At 38.1% G+C, this 16671-nt stretch overlaps 5 protein-coding genes across 14 annotated transcripts in view; 1 reads left to right on the plus strand and 4 right to left on the minus strand.

Annotated features, from left to right (window-relative positions):
• Positions 1 to 1508, minus strand: LOC122057076 (the record flags this gene model as incomplete). Its single annotated transcript, XM_042619072.1, is given in 5 exon segments — positions 1 to 141; positions 249 to 523; positions 683 to 800; positions 900 to 1104; positions 1292 to 1508. Coding segments are annotated over 4 exon segments (617 nt in total), but the record flags the coding sequence as incomplete, so codon positions are not given.
• The window catches only part of LOC122057070 (protein ENHANCED DISEASE RESISTANCE 2-like), a 125705-nt gene that overhangs the window by 57400 nt on the left and 51634 nt on the right, over positions 1 to 16671 (minus strand). The window lies entirely within an intron of this gene.
• On the plus strand, positions 5780 to 9387 carry LOC122057078. 3 transcript variants are annotated; one of them, XR_006133449.1, is made up of 2 exons: positions 5780 to 6517; positions 7579 to 8930. XR_006133449.1 is itself a non-coding variant. In XM_042619075.1 (2 exons), the coding sequence occupies exon 1, from the start codon at positions 6020 to 6022 to the stop codon at positions 6509 to 6511; it is 492 nt and encodes a 163-aa protein (XP_042475009.1). In that variant the 5' UTR covers positions 5793 to 6019; the 3' UTR covers positions 6512 to 6517; positions 8938 to 9387. The 3 variants fall into 3 exon arrangements, 2 of the variants coding, with proteins under 2 accessions (XP_042475009.1, XP_042475008.1); XM_042619075.1 differs by lacking the exon at positions 7579 to 8930 and adding an exon at positions 8938 to 9387 and having other exon boundaries at positions 5793 to 6517; XM_042619074.1 differs by lacking the exon at positions 7579 to 8930 and adding an exon at positions 7340 to 7559 and having other exon boundaries at positions 5793 to 6517.
• On the minus strand, positions 10305 to 11428 carry LOC122057074 (FAS1 domain-containing protein SELMODRAFT_448915-like). The gene has a single exon (XM_042619070.1). The coding sequence runs from the start codon at positions 11311 to 11313 to the stop codon at positions 10489 to 10491; it is 825 nt and encodes a 274-aa protein (XP_042475004.1). The 5' UTR covers positions 11314 to 11428; the 3' UTR covers positions 10305 to 10488.
• Positions 14027 to 15005, minus strand: LOC122057075 (E3 ubiquitin-protein ligase SGR9, amyloplastic-like). Its single transcript, XM_042619071.1, has one exon. It carries the CDS (start codon positions 14980 to 14982, stop codon positions 14182 to 14184), a length of 801 nt encoding a protein of 266 aa, XP_042475005.1. The 5' UTR covers positions 14983 to 15005; the 3' UTR covers positions 14027 to 14181.

Raw genomic sequence — 16671 nt, forward strand, 5'->3', positions numbered from 1 at the left:
CACTCTGTGTTGATGATCTTGGTTTCCTGAGACTGTGTTAGAGCTATTGGCGTGTTTACCGGAACTATTGCCAGCAAATTATTCTCATACTCTGCCGGATCGTTCTCTCCACTCAACTCTTTCTCCCTATTTGAGGATTCTCTGTTTTGAATTGAAAGTGTGAAGCAGAGCCACTGATTAGCAATTCTTTTAGTCCAAAGAGAGGAATGGATTGAAACAACTAATTGGGTCTGTTTCTGAATTTGTACCTGAGACCCAGATCATCTGTAACTGCAAATTCTTTGGAGCTCACATTTTCATCAACTTTGCTGGGTTCTTCTGGCGAACGATCTCTGCTGTTGTTATAAGAACAACCAGTGATTCCTAAACCCGAACTTCCTGACTTGTTTTCCGATGAGCTCAACTGTTCTGAAATAGGTGAAAGTTTCAGGGATTCCAGTTTTGTTGTCAAGAGCTTAAGCTTCTTTTCGGCTTTGTTCTTTGATTCTATCTCTGCTTTTAGTTGTCTTTCCAGCTCTATTAACTTTACATAGACCAACATTCAAGTAAGGAAGGAAACACAAATCAAACTAAAACCATGAAAGGTTTCAGAACTCATACAAGAATTAGGGAACTGTATAGAGTAGGAAGAACGATTACAAATATTACTACAGATTGTCTACAGATTGTGAAAGCAATAGACCTTGTTTTGCATCAACTCTGCTTCTTCTTTCGCAACCCTTGAAGCCGTTCTCTCTGCAAGTAATCTTCCTCTCAAACACTCTATCCTCAGACCATCGTCTCCTTCCACACTCTTTTCCCTGAGAAGGAAAACCCAACAAAGAGGTGACATGAAGACCCCAAAAAAAAAAAAAACTACATCATCTGAAGAAACACATCAACTCAAATCAGAAACCCACCTCCATTTTTTCTCTGCATTATCAGAAGCTAGCATTTTCTCCCATTTTTCTTGCACGGCTGTCTCTGAAACTGAACCCATCATACCAAACTGAAATCTTTAGAAACTCTTCGTAGATCAGAACTTCATCAATTTATATGAACAAGCTGAGGTAACTGAACTAGAGAAAGGAACGCTAGCTCTTCACAAAAGGAGAATCTCTGCCCCTGCAAAAAAACAAGGATAAAATGGGTTTTGTTTTAACCATTGTCAGAAAACCAAGCTTTGAACATGGACTTTTCCCCTTCAAATATATAACAAGTTACTGTATCACTCCACAGTAATTTCTCCACATTGCATGGCTTCCTGTTTAAGTCTTAGACCCAAAAAAACAAAAAAAAATGTGAACTTTACTGCTACAAAGAATTTCTGCATCAGATCTCAGCTGTACTGCGTCTTGATCAAGAATCCTTCCACCTCCTGCTCTTAATCATGGCCCTGGATCAATCTCAATTAGCGAGACCCATTTACCCTTCTGGGTCGTTTTTTAGTCACATTCTTTTACCAGCAGAAGAAGCAACAGAACAGATTGGGTTTTCAAATTTTAAAATTTCCAAGCCAGGGTTGTCACGTGATATCCCTATTTGTCTTCATTCTCCCCTGCAAAAGTGGAAATGCATCCTCCTCTATTTATAAGCAAATTTGAAAACGGCCTCACCTAGTTGATGAATCACGGGAACAGGAGCTTTGTCATTCTGTACATTTTATAATTAGGTAGGCCAAAATATGGAGGAAGTATCCAAAAACCTTTCTGATACGGCACCGATTCGTCTTGTTGCTTGTACATATATGTATAAGGTCGAATTGGATGATTTTATCCTCAATTTTGATTAAAAAAAGATAATTTTTTAAATAAATTTACTTTCAATTAGAATTGATCGAAACCGGACTTGAACAAAAATCAATTTCAGGTATAGTTGATATCAAAACGTTCAATCCAATATTGTTTTCTGAAAACCACGCTCTGGACTTAGATTACAACATCTGAATAAATTGTGTAAGTCTTGAAAATTCAAAGCATAAATAATGGTAGAGAAAAGGTAATGGAGAAAGTTTTGGTCACCTAAGGTTAAGAGAGAATCTCTTAAATTACGATTATTTGATATTGTGATTGGACTTCTGAAAGAGTAAATCTCATCATTAACTCTCACTCTATACTATTGAAGATTTGGAATCCCTTCATGGGTTCAATTAAATGATTAGATATTGTGATTGAAGAGATTCGCTTTTCACCATATGAGACTGAAATTCTAGAATTAAAAGCCGCACATGGCAGTTTCAAGTCTGAGCTGGAATTCCAATTCCTTCACCCAAAACCCAAAACTACAAGTGAGCCCCGGCTCATCAGAGAGCACAATTCATCACTCATGAAGTTCGACATATTAGTCAGTGGTGAGATGTAAGGTGTGTTAATCGGTTCGGTTTCGGTTTAAATGGGGCAGATTGGTTCAATTCACATTTGTTTGACTAAAACCATAACCGCACCATTTACTAAACGGTTCCACTTTCTGAAACCGTGATCGTTTAGTAAACGGCTTCGGTTTCCACGGTTTCTAAACGGTGTCAGTTTCACGGTTTTAAACTGTTTCGGTTTTGGTTTCTTCTGTACGGTTTGTAAAACAGTTCACAATCGGTTTGATATAACTTGCAACCATCTCTAAACTGAAGATCATAAGCTTATCAAAAAATAATTGGCAACCACAAATAAGAGATTATATATTAACGATGGTATGTCTTAATTTGATAATCTAGTGCTATTTCTTTGCATGGTCATTCTCAAACATTTAGAATTAATATCATACAACATTCAAATCCAGCCTTCTACAGCATAAAATATTAAAATGACAAGTGATTCAGCCAAAATACCCCATTTATGATAACATAATAACATAGTAACATATATGGATTACAAGTTCATGATCTAAAGTCTAAACTTGAACTGAATTGCAATAAATCATACTAAAGCAGGATGGACACTTAATTTAATTGTTAATAATTATGCGGATTACTGCCCCTTCTTTATTTAATTGTTATACGGATTAATCGAATTGGTTTGAATGGTTTAAACGGTTTTAAACGGTTCGATTTAAATGGTTTCAATTCAGTTTGAAACCAACGGGTTTCGCGGTTAAAATCGACCCAACCCATTTAACTAATCGGCCTGAAACTTGAAACCATAACCGCACCATTTACTAAACAGTTTTGCAATTTCGGTGTAAACGGATCGGTTCGATTTCGATAAACAATTTCGGTTACAAATTCACATCCTTAGTGAGATGGGTTAGTAAACAAAGACATGTCATTACAAATCTGGTCATTGAGACCAGGCCAGCACTCTAGCTACTCCTGTTCTTTCTTTTGTCTAAAGCTTCAAAGTGGAAACAATTGAGAGCAAAGGGTCTCATTGAAATGTGTACACAAGCAAAAAATATAATTACATCTGCTAACTACAAAGCTATAGCCTCCTTTTAAGCTCTCACAAGGAAGTGACCAGAAATGCAAAAAAGAGAAGCCTGAAAGGCAAAGATAGTGGATAATGGCCAATCAAACCAGGTAGGGCCATGGTTAGAAATATTGGAATCCGAATTATCTGTGTCTGTATAGGTTGTATCAAACGGTTTTGCCCTTAATTTCAATGAAAACTCCATCTGTGGATAAATTTGTTTTTATAAGAATATTTCACTAATATAGGTTTGGATTGATTCCAATACAGATTAACCAATATACCCGATTCTATGCCGATATTTATAACCATTGGTAACCCATAAGCATGTCAAGAATCCAAAGTTTACAAAACCTTTACTATTTTTCTTTTTTGAGGGAAGCGGGGGAGGGATAAGGTTTTCAAAGAGCGAAATTGGGGTCTTCATCAAGTCTCATCAATTTTGATCTGAATCGAAATAAGGCTTGTATTGAATGAAATCTGCCTTAACCCTAGTTATTGGAAGGAAATCAGCTAGACTAATATGAAAGTTGCCCTGACCCTAGAAGGGGATCTATCAAGCAGAATCTGACTAGAATCAAGATCAGCATCGGCCGATTCCAATCCAAATCCACTCATTCAGCCGACCATATCCCTATTCTTGAATCCATGGTAAGGGAGCGGGGAGAGAGAGAGAGAGAGAGAGAGAGAGACAGAGAGAATATTGAACTTAAAAGAAATGCTTTTCAAAAATGATTCTTTAATGGCATTGCCACTATAGTAGAGGGTTGGTATAGTATTACAATAATATGGGTTGGTAGAAAGATTGATGTTTTGTCTTGGCTTGCAATCAAAGAAATGCCATAAATTCTGAGAAACTTCTGTTTTTTTGGCCCATATTTAACCTACTGCCTCCTAAAGACGATAAGAGTAAAGTAGATGGGATAACCAGCAAAGCTTAAAAGGAAGGAATCACATGCTCTATGTTTGGACATCTGAACAAGGTAAGGTTAGGTGGATATTGTGTTGAGCACAATTAAAATCATTAATATGATCAACTGTGTTTAATTATATAGTTGTCATAGTGCCAACATTTTAATAGTTCTTGATTTCCTTTCTACTCAATGCCATTTGAACCTAATATTATGATTCACATTTTGGGTGTGAGAATTTTGTTGGCTGACATATGGCCCAACATAAAGGCTCCCTTTGGTTGCAAGGGGAATTAAAGGGAAGTGAAATTTTCAAACTTAAAAAATATATTTGTGTAATTGTTATCTCATGTGGCTATATCACTAACTCTTTAGTATTAAATTTCATTGTAGCTATATTTAGTTTCAAGGAATATTTAAGGGGAAGTAAAGTAAAAATTTTGATACTTAAAAAATAAACTTTTATAATTATTACTCCATGTGATCCCATGTGATTGTATAAACTACTTCATTTTTAACTATATTAAATAATGACACATTTTACATATAATTTTTATTGCAACGTAAAGTGAAATTTAAGAATCAAATATAGAATAATTTGAAATTAATAGTCACATGGGGTAATAATTACAAACATTTTTTTTTTAAGTACAAAAATTTAACCTCCCTTCCCCTTTAATTTCCCTTGCAACCAAATGGAGCCTCTACTTTGCATTCAATACCTTCTACTATAAAATGTAAAATAAAAAATACATATAAAATGTATCAGTACTAATATGATAAAAAAATTTAAGTATTATATACAATAACATGATCAGGACAATGATACAAAATTTCTTTTTGACAATAATACAAAATTTCCTTTTTAAATTTGAAAATTTCACTTCCATTCCTTCAAAAATTTTACAGCAAACAAATATAGTGAAAAGGAATTGCAATTATGAGATTCAACGGGCTTGATTGTTTAGACCATTGTAACCACCCCTACTCATTGTAATAAAAGGTAATATGGAAATGATTATTTAAGTGGTCCTAACTTCAGGGAAAAGCTATAGAGTAATCCATCTATCTCTGGTGAGCTGAGAGATACCTAGAGAAGTAAGAAACTTCTTCCCTAAAAACCCTCTATCACTGCTTTGTTTTGGTATCGGTATAGCCTATTCTTGTGTTGTGGAAATTGTTAGTCTGACTTGTTTTGTCAAAGTTGTTTATAAAATTATAAATATGTATAAATTTTGATTTATGTTTCTAAAAACGGGTGAAACAGAATAACTTTATTAAACACTTTTTAGGTTGTTTCTCTGTTTCTAAGAATAAGAAAATGCAAAAACGGCAGAAAGGGAACATTGTCAAACGGTGCCTAAAGTGCCAGCCAAACCCGATTCGAGTTCAGTTCAAATTGAACCCGGTCCAAATCCAATCACAATTCATCAAACCAAACTAAAGTGGTTTAAGTGTTTAAATTGATTTCCGAGTTCCGACCTAACAAGATTCCGGTCCAGTCAGATTCCTCGACTGACCTAACCAGAAAAGTCCCCTCCCTCCCTCTTTCCCTCTTTCCCTCTTTCAACTGTTACTACAATGGCGGACGCCTTCGCTTCGCTGTGAGTAGTGGAAACTGGGCAGCTTCAACTTTCCTAGATAAAGGATCATCTATGGTAGTGGAAATTCCAGAGAGCGAAGAGAACTAACCATCGTTTCCTTAAAAATCTTTACCTATTACTGGTCATGAAGACGATTTCAGGATGGGACACATCTTCCAAGCCCATCTCACTCTCTAAAGCTGCTACGGTTCTGCAAAAAATCATCAACGAGGACCCTGGAGCTTCGCAAGCTGTTTCTGTGTACCTGAAACGCGCTTCCGCTGCTTTTGATGAGCTGGTTCAGTTCCACAAGGAACTCAAAGGATCCCGCCGCAAACACAAAAAATCTCGTATGGATATGGTGGATAATGGAGCCTTAACAGACGCAGAAGACGAGCAGGCCAGCAAACAAGCTCGATTTATTGATTCCTTGGAACAGAATTACTGGTATACCCGGTATGGGTGTGACTTTTGGCCTGAAGCCAATGGTAGAGAAGGTGGAGTTGGGGTTCAAATTGTAGAGGAGATGAAGAAGACGAAAAAGGTGGAACTTGAATGTGAAGGTTTGAACGATTCCGAGGAACGGCATAGCAGGAAGAACAAGAAGAACAAGAGAAGAAGGGAGGATGAGAAATAGCTGCTGGTAACTGTGGTTTTGTTGTTTTATCTATTGCAACGAAAGCTTTTTATTCTGGCTACCTCCCGGGACAATTTTTTGCATCTGCCAACCCCTCTTTCTCATGTAATTTCAAGGGGGGAAAATCATCCTTGTTGGTTTCTCCTTAGTTATGTCCTTCCATAATTGAAATGATCAGTTATTCTTTTTGGTGGTTATAGTATATCTTTGATTCGCTTTTGATTTGAATATCAGTTGTAAACCCATCATGAAATTTGGCTTGATTACACTTGCTTCCATGGATTGATCCAATGGACTTAGCAGCCAAGGTGCTGGCATGATCCCAGCCAGGTAGATAAAATAATTTCTGTTAATCTATATAATGATGAGCTCTCAGCTTGGAGATATATATCTTGCTTGTGGATTGTGCTAGTATCAATGCTAATTCATTGATCAAATACACTGAAAGTAGTTTATTCCTCATGCATATACATGTTTGTATGGCACCTTTCATGGTCACTGACTTTAATCTTAGGCACATCCATATCTGCTTTAGTATTTTGGGACTGGTGTCCAGGTTTGGGAGTTGATGAGCTGCCTGGGGTCCAATGGCCACATCATGGTTAGGCTGCCTATAGAAACTGTTTTTTGAAGTCTTAACCTTGTCATTTAATCTCTCAAACTGGGTGAAATAAGACAATAGCAGATGTAAATTGACAGTTTCATTCTGAATTTTTGGCTCATTTTATTGGTTTCAATCCAGTTCACAGTTTTGGGAATGGTGGTGTGATTGAGCATACTATGGGCACTCGACTTTGTTACCATCTCATTGTATGCTACATTTTTCAGGTCAGCATCTGATATTCCGTTATAGGAAGGAAGACCAATTAAAAGTGTGCTGCACAAAAACTGGTTGTAGAATTTAAGGCTTCTCAACTTGATTTGAAGTTTGTATATTGTGAAATCCTCGATACTGATTAGTTTGATTAAAAGCATTTGATTGAAATACTGCTCTTCATTCCCATCCAAATTCTCGATTGTAGTGTGAGTGATGGTATCCTCCATGATATTCAATTGATGTTTTGTAGGATCTGACTGACTGGAATTCTCTGTTCAATGAAGTCTCTGGACAGCAACACAAAGTTATAAGAAAAATAGGCATGCATCTAACATGTGAGCGATTGGATGTTTCATCACATTATGTTACACATGTTGGGGAATGACACCAACAGATCCAGTGATGGATTGTGAATGTTTGGTCTAAGGTGGCTGTCCAAACACCCATTACTCTCTGCTTTCGGGTCCAAAAAATTCTGATCTTTTTCTGCATTGGTACCATGTTAATTTTCGTCATTGATTGTAACTGTGTCTAACCTATTAGCTACCTTTCTTTTGATAGAACAGTATTGCCTGCATAATATTCTTCTTCATCTGATCAAGAGAACTTCTTTATACCATAAGGCCAACCTCAATCAATGGACAGTATAATCATATGCCTAAGTCCTAAAGGTGATAAATCGTCTGGAACTACCACAAAGTTGGCCTTTTGAAACCATGCTTTATATATAAACCACCCCTGCCCCCATCGAATATCATTGTCAATCCATCAAACCTATTTCTCCATACTTCTTTTCAAAACCTCTATATAAACCAAAACCTCCATTCCCTTATCAAACCCTTAATGCCCTACCATCTCATAAAGCTCAAAAAATGAAAATTCAACAATAGCGACCGTTTAGACCCAATTTTGAAAACCATAAATCCTTTGAGACCATAATCCACAGGATTGCATTGGTATAACATCCAGCCCTCTCCAAGACGTGAACCTAATACTCTAAAGAATAGCATGTTAAAAATAACTTTTCCACCCCAAATCAACTTTTATGGCCTTCTACAAATATCACTTGACTTGTCTAGTTCCTCATGGATCTTATGAAGTTCTTGATGATAGTCGACTGTTCGGTAGATTAAATTCATCAACTGTGTAGTCAACATCTCGCTTCATCCTGGAGTCATCTCTATTCCTCTGTACTTCACTTGTTCCTGTTGTCCAGTGTAGGCATTACTGTTACCAAGCAGCTACAGTTACAAGGCTTGTAGGCAATGGTTACTTGAATAAAGGCTTACTACAGTGATTTCTTCAGGATTTTCTGTATGAGTAGCATTTGCTGGAGTCTGCGTCATGGTGGTCCTAACTCTTGTGTCTCAAGGTTCTGCGTTGTTGCTACTGATTGCGAATGCTAGTTAAGTGGAGTTTAAACATGTACTTCAGAATTGTCATCCATGCTTTGGGCATGGACTGCATTGCTGTATGTGTTCACCTTAGCATAAACTAGCAATGCGAGTTGTTGAATTGATTTGTGTGATCCGTTCATGGAGCTCTTTGCTTGTCCTTTTTTCTCTAATATGTGGGGTAACCTTCTTCTAAAGATCTTGCCCTCTCGTAGGAGGATTCTTGACTTTGAAAGTGAGTGGAACTGGATCCGATCCACCTTCAATGGGAAATCCTATATTGATTCGATTGGTAAGTAGCCCTTTTGTGTTGTTATTTATCATGTGTGGATGCTGCTTAACATCAGAAGCAGAGCTAGCAATTCTAGAACTTTCAAGCAAATTTTAGATTCTCGTCATTTCAGAGATCTGGTCTAAGATTGTGGCCGAAGGGCTTTAATGTATCTCCCCTCAGAATTTTCATATTGTTGTCTCTTGGGACTTCCCCATCCGATTAAAATGTATTGCAAGGGCTGCCGTTTTAGTGATTGGTTGGCTTTTGCCTTTGGGTTATCTTGTATGATGTAGTTTTCATTTTTCTTTCTCCCCATTTTGGCTACAGTGTTATTGCTCTTCATTGAATATATTGGATTTATTCACCCAAAAAAAAAAGGGGTTTAAGATTATGACTTCTGCGCACAACAATACCACAATCCTTTCCAACATATATTTGGCTGCCAAATTACATATAGTTCTGGGTTGGACTTCAATCCTGTCCAACTTCATCATCCATTAAAAAAGAAAAATATATTCTTTAAAAAAAAAATTGGTAAACATATTCATTAAAAATGAAAACATATCTAGACAACCCTCTCTCGACGTAGTAATCATTATTTTTAAACAATTTACCAAAATTCAAGTTTCATTTGGAGGACAAAAGGAATGATCCATTGGAGAGTGACATGAAAAAAAGAAAAGGGATTTTTTTTTTTTTTCAACTTACAAAAAAAAAAAAAAAAAAAAAAAAAAAAACAATATAGAAAAACAAATCATATTTTGTTTACACTTTTTCCTTTTTATTTATAAACCAAGACTCTTTACCAAAAAATATCCCAGGACTGACCAAATAATAAATCAACTAGGACTGTTAAAAGAAACCAACAACATGGCAAAACTGATTGGACCAACCGATGGCTAGCGATTTCCAGTTTACACATTTTACCGGTCCAATTTTGGTCTGAACTAGCATACAAAAAAAAATAAAAAAACCAGACCGACCCATTTGACACCCTTAATAAGGATGAGTTTGGTTGAATCATGAACGGCCCATGTGGTAGGTTGTATGGTTCCAGGAACCAAGGGCAAAATTGTCAAAACAAACTGACTTTAAAAAATAAAAAATCAATTCCTATCTTCTTTTCTTAAATATTTTCCTTTATTAAATTTTCCTGAAAAAGAAAAAAAAAATGCCCATTGTCCACTTCACTGATCGCTTTCTTTCTCTCACATCACTCTCCATCTCATGTATAACAGTACAAACGGCCAAGAGAGAGAGAGAGAGAGAGAGAGAGAGAGAGAGAGAGGGGGGGGGGAATCAAAACCGTTGAATAGAATCTTCTTTGCTTTTCTTAAAATAGAAAATGAGAGTTGCAGGTGAGAAGTAATGAACTGAATTAGCCTAATCAAACTGCACGTACAGTGAAATTCATTCTTGTTAGAAACACATCCCAACATGCTCTAGTTAATGTTCATGAATTTAATCTGCTTTAATTCGATCCATACCTGCGCTAAAAGCAAAGAGGCTCCCAATTGATACTACTCATAGCCAAAATTGAAAAAATGAAGGGAGCGCGATAGTATGGTGCGGCATCGGATTGACGAACACCCACACTCTCTCCGGCAGCCGGCGGAGAAAACCCTCCCGGTACGTGAGAGGACCCGTGGGGTGGTGACTGTTTCAGCGGCTCAGCACCGTAAGCGGTGTAGTTGAGCATGGACCCAATTCCGTGAACACAAAAAGCTCCATTAACAACTAGGTCAGGATGAGTTATCAAGCAGTCATCAATGCTGAATTTGGAACTTGAATTGTTGGTGACAAGAATGGATTTACCCCGTAGCAGAGTAGGGAGACGAGATCCCGTTGCTAACTTCTGAAGATCTTTGAAGGTTAACACATGAGGGACTACATGGTATAAGATGGAGGATGATGGATCCAAGTCATCAACGGGGTCGTTGTTGATCGGGATGAAGAGGGTTGCCGTCATTGGGAACGTCGACGGATCTGTCGTTGCAAAAACATCAGCCCAACTATGGAAATCTTCTGCTCCGATAAGAGCTTCTATGATATTCTGGACTTGGGTCACCGACATATCAGCTCCGATCAGACCGTCCATGATATTCTGTGCATGGGTCGCCGGTATCTCTGATGGGGATGGTGGAGACGTTGTCGGTGTCACCGGCATCTCTGATGGGGATGGTGGAGACACTGTCGGTGCTACCGGCATCTCTGATGGGAATGGTGGAGAACCGGTTGGTGTTGCAAGAGATAGGAGGAGAGATTGAGCGAAAAACAGAGAAGTTAGGAAGAGGAAGACGAGGTAAGTGTTCTCCATTGTCGCTGCTTCTTGGTGAAGCTTCCTTCCTTCTGAGCGGGAGAGAAACAAGACAGTTGCAGAAATATTTCTTCCCTCTTTTTTTCAGTTTCTCTCACTTGTCACACATTCACATCTGTCTGTTTTTATAGGAGAAGGAATCAGCTGTTATTAGGATTTTTTTTTTTTCAAATATACCCTTGTTCACCCTTGTAATGACAAAAGTATGACAAATGTTTCATAGTGGTTCATACGATCAGGTACAACTGATCCAATCAAAACCCATTTGCAGTCATTGCATCAATGCAATGAGTATCGGGTAGCTGGGAATCCTTTGGGGTGCGTGCCTAGATACTCTCAGTCATCCTATGCTCACTGCACCTCACCGCTTGCTGCAGAGGCTGTTTGTGCATTAACGTAAGGGTAGGGAGTCTCGGAACATATTGTGTAGTCGTACGTGGCGCAAGAGGTCTCTCCCCCACAAGTAACTGGTTACTTGTAGCGTAGGAGAATGGATACTTTGCACGTACAGTCACCTGGATGTACATGTGAGGATCCAACACATGTCCCTTTTGCTTTCATATATACCCCTCATCACCTTCATTTTGGAATCTATTTAATATCTTGCAAAGAGTAATGAATCACAACCCATAGATTATGCATTTTCCCTTTTCACCAAGTTGAGGTTTTTCTTTTTACCCATAAAAGAAAAATCATAACAATAATAATCAACTTAAGTATGTCCTATGTTAACCCTAGATGGTAGTAGTAACCTGGACTTTGTAAGAAAAACCACAACAAATATATGTAGGGAAAAAGAATACTAACAGCTTGTCTGTCTTTATGCTTAGACACAGAATGGTGAGAAAATAAGTAATCAAATGTGCACATATGTTAACTTACATGCATTGATATATTTGTCTGGAAATGCTTAACAGCTTAAGGGTCTTGCAGTCTGCATTTTGCTGCCAATAAACAAGGTCTCTGTTAGGATATTCATGGAAAAACTATTTTTAGACACATTTTCTCAGCAGTTTCAGTCATTTGAAAATAATAGGAGAGGGGGAAAATGATAATAAATTATGATACTCCAAGCTCCCTACAAACCCTCTGCCTAAATTTTTGAAAAATTTTTGGTGAATTTTTAAGAAGCTGCCATTCTATCAACACCAGAGAAGTTTCATTTTGTTGTCTCTAAAGCTGTTTCATCTGTTCAAACTGGTTCCATGAGGCCTTAGTTTTAGATTTCCTTTCAGTTTTCAAATTTTTGGCCAAAATATTTTTGTTCATTTGATGATGAAAATATTAAAATGACTGAAATGTAAAAAAGTGAGCCTTGAGTCACCATTATAGAATTGCCCCCTAAATGGGTTGAGTCAGTCCACCAAATTATTTGTTGGGCTGTTTCCAGCCCATTCATATTTTTGCAGGTTAGTCCACAGGAGAAGATTTGAAGGGCATATATTAGGATCCAATTCTAAATCTCTCAATTATTCCAATCTGGGCAATTTTCAGAATTGCAATTCTAGTCTAAATTCTTAGAATTGAAGAATTACATTTGGATGCACTATTTCCATCCATAATTCTTTCCCATCTCCTTTGGTTGATTTCAAAATCCCTCCTTCCTCCTATTTGCTCTTGCTTCTTATATTTCAATTTTAAAATGAAGAGTATCCCCCCCACTTAAGTGTGTGTAATTCAAGGTCTTGGAAGCCTTTGGCATAGAATTGCAGTTCTTGCCTCTCAGAATCAAGGTTTGAGAACTCAGTATCAAGAGTGAGATCGGTCAAGGCTGATAACAATCCAAATCGTCCAGAATCAGATAGAAATACCTTTATTTTCAATTATAAAATTATTTTTTAGATTATTTTACCCTTCATCCATACCAATCCATTGATACCGTATCAGCCAAAATTGGGATTGGTCTTGACCAATCCCAATCCGATCCAATTCCTCCAACCATGCTAAGAATTGCTCTCTTATGTGCCTAGGAATTGGAGAATTCGATTGAAGGCCACCTTTCAATCCTAGCCCAATTTGAAGAATTAGTCTTCAAAGTTATAGTCAAACAAGGAGAATAGATCAGGTCCTTGTATGAGAACATTCTCATACGGGCTGTGATGAATATATGGATTCCACCAAGTCCACGGAATAGTGCAATTAAGAGAGAGAGAGGCAGTGGAGTACGCACATTCATCACAAGCCTGTATGAAAAAGTTCTAGTACGAGGACCTGATCCGAACTCTCAAACATGTACGTTGTAATAATCCAGTCACTCGAAACTCATGTGTCCATTTCTATTTCTATAAAGTAATTTTACCTTTTTCGGTTTGTGTGTGTGTGTGTGTGTTTGTGTGAATAGAAAAGATAATTATTTAAAAATCCCTAACCCCTTCCAAGGTGAAGGTAGGATTCAATTCCAAGCAAGGATTTAGTTATTGGTATTGGTCTTGATACAAATCAGTATTGATAAGGATCGATGTAAATCAGTCACTTTTGCCCTTGCTTTTTCAAAAAATATGTATATATTTACTGTTTTACCCTTGAAACGATACAGACTATCGATCCAGATGGTATCGATATGATACGGCTGACACAATACCGATATTTGAAACCATGATTCCAAGACCTTGCTACAACCAATTAAGGCCCTTAATTACAAGGGCTTTCCTATGAACAAGTCCTTTTTCCAAAAAAAAAAAATAGAAGAGGCCAAATTTATTAATTAGGGGATCATCACGGCCCAAATTTATTAATTAGGGGATACAGTATAGATAACCTTCACCATTGTTTGTCTCCATATAAATCTTAAAGAAATAATACTAAAAATAGTTTTCTTTGGCATCTATGATTGGAATTGGATCTGCTATCCACAAGAGTCCATTAATTTTATATACTCTTGGTGACAATAATCCCCCATAACCTCTGAATCTCACCTAAGACATCATCGGTGGGAAGCTGAAACCGGCAACAAGGACAAGTGTTCTTCTTCTTCAGCCATGGCAGTAAACACATCCAATGAAACAAGTGATCACATGGTAACTCACACACCTCCCTCCCCTCCCTCATCTCTTCCTTGCATATAGCACACTCCACCCCACCACTCAACTCCACTGATGGCAACGCCACCACTGCTGCCACCGACGCAGCCACCTCCCGCTCCATCTCATCACCACATCCCACCGCCTCTAAAAACGTCTGGCACCTCGTCGTGATATCGATAAACGGAGTCAAAACTGCACTACTAGACCCTCCAAGGCCACCCAACATCGACAAACTAGTACCCACTTGGTAGTCCTTGAGAACACTTCGCCACTGGGCTGTAGACCTCTGTAATGCTTGGGGTTCTTGTTGGTGGACTTGACAAAGAAGCATGAGAAGCAAGGCAGCATCAAGGTCTTTCACTCTGAGGGCTGTGGTGGATGTGTTTGGCTTATTGGTTTCCAAGAAAATTGTGATGTGTGTAAGCATGGATAACAGATAACGAGCGATTAGGAGTGTTTTTTGGTGAAGAGAAAGGGTTTGGAGGTGGTGAAGAGTTAGTGGGAAGCGTGTGGGAGATTGGAGGAGGGAGCAGAGGTGGTGCTGTTGACGCCAGAACTCCGACGAGAGGGAGTGTATCAGATGGAAGAATTGGTGGGTGTTGAGGGTGGAGATGGCTCCCATGATTTTCTTCTCCTTCTCGTCCATAGCGAATACATATCTTGTGTGTGTATGTGTGTGACTATGACTTTATGAGAATCAAAAAAGGTGTGGCTTTGAGAGGAATTCCAAAACCACTTATCTGATCCCTAAGCTCTTTTTTATTGCCTATTCAATCCCTTTGATTTGATTAGTATGCATTTTATTTTTTTTTCATGTGTCATGCCTTCGTCCACGGAGAGATAAGAGTTGTTTTCACTAAGAATGGAGAAAGAATTGTCTTTATTTACAAGGAATTTCCTGCGACACTAATAAGCAAAGGGATACAAATTACCTGAATTACTCCCACCTAAACCCTTAAGCCCTATGGAATTTTAATGACCTTCGGAGGCAACCCACAATCCAGTTCACAGAATGCGATCAACCATCCATCTACAACCCACATGAAGCAAGAAAGACCTAAGGCCTGTGAAACCTCATGCAAATGCTCCCAAGGCCAGTATCGAGTGTAAATTCAATGGACCAATTTTCAGACAATACAACCGAAGAAATCAATATTAGGTCTCCGACGATACCGAAACTTAGAACCATGCTCAAAACCCACATGAAGTAGGAAAGATCAAAGGAGTAAGAGAACCACAAAACCTCATGTAGGTAACACCAGATGTGAAAGAAAAAAAAAATGAACTCAAGACCTCTTCTTCCTTAGACATGATTCCTGTCAACTGATCGAGCTACCCGGTGCTCGACAATCTTCTTGTCTTCTTGACAACGGAAGCAACAATTGCACTCCATTTCCCTCAACAATGGGATTGGAATTTGGATGGATGTATTTTTGAAATTCAGATAAAAATTCCTCGAAAATTCAGACTCCAAAGGGATTCAGAATTTTAACAAAATTTTAATGAGAACTCTTGATAATCCAACTATTCCTTGATCCAAAATTTTGTAACTAGTATCGGTGCTCATATCTGTCTTGGCTGATACCGATATAACCATTCCAACCAACCTGTATCGATATCAAGCTCTGACGATACCGATATGTCTATAAGAACTGATACAAGAACTATGATTTTAAGGACACATTTAGGAATAGGGGCAAAGGGGAAGGACAGAAAAGGAAATTTGAAGGGGCATTATTTAGAAGAAGCAAGCATGGAGAAGAAAAGTATACGGAGATCAGAGGAGGTGGGGACATGCTTTTGTCCCCAAGTACGTGTCTGGTTGGAGCATTGTTCCCGTCGTTTTCTTTTCATGGTTTTGTACATAAATTGTATAAGATATGATATCCTGAATTGGCCAATCCTAGCTTATCTGCCATCGCCCTCTCCTCTTGTTCTCTTCCTCCGTTTTGAGAGAGAGAGAGAGAGAGAGAGAGAGAGAGAGAGAGAGTTGTGTGGAGGAGACAAAGTGTGCGTGCGAGATGGCAGGGCTCACATGGATAACTGAATAATGTGTATATTTTGCTCGTGTCTCTATAACAGGTACCTCAAAAGGCCGAAACTATTGAAAAAAACTCGCAAGCTCAAACTTCATGGCACATATTGGGCATTCTGTCGCCCATCCCATCAACGGTAGATGCATAATTCACCTAACAAGGTTCACTTAGTTCACATTACACCCCCAACCACCCAAAAAAAAAGGCTCACTTACTCCAATGTTTAAAAACCCGGAATCAAAATCATCCAACATCTATTCCAATCGTGAAAAAATAAAACCAAATTAATTGAAACCATA

This window comes from Macadamia integrifolia, chromosome 12 (assembly GCF_013358625.1).
Source record: "Macadamia integrifolia cultivar HAES 741 chromosome 12, SCU_Mint_v3, whole genome shotgun sequence".
Classification (NCBI taxonomy): Eukaryota; Viridiplantae; Streptophyta; class Magnoliopsida; order Proteales; family Proteaceae; genus Macadamia; species Macadamia integrifolia.